Raw genomic sequence first — 3569 nt, 5'->3', positions numbered from 1 at the left:
GGAGTTGGATCTCTACATCAAGCGCCAAAGTTGATGGACACATCCATACACAGACAAGATAAACTTGTTTATCTGGCAACGAAATAAATTTCCAGCTTGTGGTTCTAACTTGTTCAATTTCTTCTCTAACGGTGAAATTTTACATGCAAACTTCTTTTGTGTTAATGCCCGTTTTCAACTTACTGAACGACAAAAGCAACAGTGAAACAGAGTCCAATCCTGTAGGAGATCAGAAATTGGTGAATTTGTGATTTTGATTTCTCCTGAAACTGTATGGGAGCTCTTCGCCATCTCTGGATTTTGTTTGTTATTTTTTCTCTTAAATAATGCATATATGTCCTTCAAAACCGGCATGGACAGATGAGTATACAAACTGGAAGCAGCTTAACTATTAACGCACTCCTTGTGTTTGAGAAAATTACAAGCTGTATATTCGGTTTCCTAGGAAATATAAGTAAAAAACATTGCTTACATGTAAATACACTATCTGTTTGTTCTCCTGGGACATGCTTGATACTTCCATCATTTTAATCTCCAATTTAAATTGCTATTTCGGTATATTCAGGTATTAAAGCTCAAATGTCATATGATCAATTACTTTTCCTTTCATTCCCCTTTTTGTTTGTATTTTGGGTGTTTGGTGGTGGTCTGGACAACCTATGTGTTTGAAAGAATCTCCATGAGAATCTTCATGCTTTAGCCACAGCCACCGTCTTGCTTTAGGGTGTGTTTCTGAGTTGGAGTTTGGAATGGCAGTTCTTGGCTCTAAGAAATGGCAGGCCCGCCGCCTTTGATTGAAAGAGGAGAACCCCAGAGAGAGGTATTGTCAATGAGTTTTGGATTAAGGAACACAACAATCACTGATATGTCATCATGGAAGTGTCTCCTCACCCCCTTTTCAATCTTTTGTAGGTCTGAGAATCTCATCTCTCTCTTCTTAGCTGCTTCGCGCAATGCAGCCTTTACAAGCTTCCTAGCAATCCCCTGTTACATCAAATACCAAATAAGTAACCAATACTCATAAAATGTCTTGATTGGCCACACTCTTAAGCTGAAAGGGGGGAACCTTACATTACGTGGGTTGCTGCTGACAATGTTGACGGCTTCTTGGTTGCTAAGCTGCTCCCATAGACCATCAGAAGCAACGATCAGAAACTGATCATCATGATGGAGTTTATGTGTTGATATCGATGGCTCGCAACTAAGGATGGGCTTGAAGAAAGGTTCAGGCAACCTAAACTTCTGTGGTAGAGGCTCCCTGTTGAATTCTGCTTTCTTGAGATATGCATCACCTAAAGACCTTGAAACCTGTGAATGCAAACAAATTTCGTTAACATGGTCCTTAGTTTTCTTTGTCTACAAGGAATTTGAATGTGTTATCTAGTTGCTTATGGCCTTGTCACACAATGTCAATTGTCAAGTATAAATTACTTTGTCCATTCCTTTTATCTAAAACTGAATATTGATTGAGTAATGTACTGAAAAGTGGTAGCAACTCATAAAAAGGAAAAATAGAGTAATAAGCAAATTGTATGTACCTGTATTAGGCCTTTCACACGCCAAACATTGTGTTTCATGACCACAATTTGTGAATCATAAGGATGCCTTGACCTAACTTCATCTCTCTCTGTCTCTATGTTAACGTTGTGTTCTGCAGATACTTGAACAGCATATGTCTCTCTTGTTGCCCTCTCTAATCTTCCTAACACCGCCCTCGAGTCTCCGGCGTTCGCAATATACATCATGCCGTTGCAGATGATCCCTGTCAAACAACATGAACCCGCGGAAGCAATTTGTGGCTTGCTTAGCCACTGTTTCTTCACAACAGACAGAAAACTCTCATCAGTTTCAGTAAAAGCCCTTTTGATAATGTTTTCTGAAATTCCTTGATGTTCTGCTGCAAATCCTGATTCACAAGGAAATAAGACAGTGAAAATCATAGAAGAAATAATTTGGTTCTTCCTGGTCCTCAGTTCAATTGAAAAACAGCATACAGAGGAAGATAAAGGAAAGCAGACTATATTCCAAATGAACTTAGTTATTTGCTTTCTATCTTGATGAAATAAATTCTTTTATAACAATTTAAACTTTCTTCTTTGTGTGTCTCAGTATATAAGATAAAAGTGAGAGGAGCATACTTTTGAGATTGCTGAAAAGATTGTCACTGACAAATTGTGAAGCCTCAGCACCACCATGACCATCATATATACCAACAAAGGTTCCTTGAGGACCCATATAATCAGAACTTAAAGGTCCAGATTCAAGTTGGCTTCGATCCTCTATTGAACTATTGGCTTGGATGACAGCCATTGAGAATTCACCGTAAAGATGGTGCCCCAAATCCTTGTACCATAGCAACCCTTCAACTTTTCCTCTCACATCGTCATCACCACCATCTCCACTTGGTTTCCAACACGATCTAACCATCTTTTTCTGGCAGAAACAGTTCTGGTTCCAATAATGGAAACAAGATCAAGTTGTTTTAATTGGTACTGATGCTTTGAGAAGATCTCAGTTCCTGAAGTTATATATAAATAAATATATGCAGGAGAAACAGACAATCAGATATATGAACAAGTTTTTGAGGTAAAAACCAAATTGGTATGGGCTGAAGGAACGGAGAAATGTACCTTGGTATTACATGCAAGTTCAAAGAACCTGAATTGAACATGTTTGGAATTGGATCATAGAGGAGTGGAGGAGTGCCATATTTCCAACAACATACTTAGCTGTAAAAGCACATAAGGATTCAAGAAATGGCAGAGTTGGTCTGAGATTGGAGTGGTGAAGAGGGAGCAATGGATAAGAGAAGCGTTTTGGTTTGGATCTTGTTGGCAGAGAGAGAGAGAGAGGATCTTCTTCAAAGTGGTGTCAGAGTAGATCTAAGATCAGGGAAAATGTGAGAGAGAGATTTTAAACTAGCAAAAGTCTCTGACATTGTAATTCTTTTGTCCTTTCATTTGTCAGTTTGTGATGATGATTTTAATGTTGTTTGTTTTGTGACCATGTGGCTTTGTAAAGCTTTTTCATGGCTGAGAAAGATTTGAGTTTGCAACATCACTCTTCTACGAAGCAATAATACTTAGATTTAGGTAGTAAACAGTTCCACTTTCCCCATTATTATTATTATTGTTTCTGGATATACGTCATCTTTCTTTTCCTTGCTTTAATTTTCGTGATAATTTTACACTTTACTGCATATGGACTTTGACACCTACATACGTTTTTTGAACCCCTTACCTTACCAGAAATTCATTTGTGCACTTTTGGCTCTTCCTATTTTTTATTTAATTCACCACCAAAATCATTGCATCACTCACTATAACAATAAAGTTCTTTTGGCGCTGCTTATTCTATTCAACTATATTATATCTACACAAAATAAAACCAATTATTCATAAAAAATATAAATATATAATAATTCATTTTGTGATTAGTTTTAGCATTCAAAAAATATTTTTGTATTCCATTATTTTGACAACTTGCTTTGTGAAAGTAGCAACAATAGTGCTCACCCATTTAATTTAAATCAACTAAAAGCCGGTAAGTCATGTATCTCAACTTATTAT

General features: G+C 37.1%; 1 protein-coding gene across 1 annotated transcript; it reads right to left on the bottom strand.

Annotated features, from left to right (window-relative positions):
- On the bottom strand, positions 348 to 3085 carry LOC107648693 (probable protein phosphatase 2C 38). Its single transcript, XM_016352509.2, has 5 exons — positions 2631 to 3085; positions 2139 to 2518; positions 1539 to 1906; positions 1072 to 1308; positions 348 to 984 (listed from the first exon to the last, which is right to left on the bottom strand). The coding sequence occupies exons 2-5, from the start codon at positions 2425 to 2427 to the stop codon at positions 766 to 768; spliced, it is 1113 nt and encodes a 370-aa protein (XP_016207995.1). The 5' UTR covers positions 2428 to 2518; positions 2631 to 3085; the 3' UTR covers positions 348 to 765.

The sequence above is a fragment of the Arachis ipaensis genome, chromosome B06 (genome assembly GCF_000816755.2).
Source record: "Arachis ipaensis cultivar K30076 chromosome B06, Araip1.1, whole genome shotgun sequence".
NCBI lineage: Eukaryota > Viridiplantae > Streptophyta > Magnoliopsida > Fabales > Fabaceae > Arachis > Arachis ipaensis.
The sequence above is the reverse complement of the archived record's forward strand: the minus strand, read 5'-3'. Positions and strand labels throughout refer to the sequence as shown.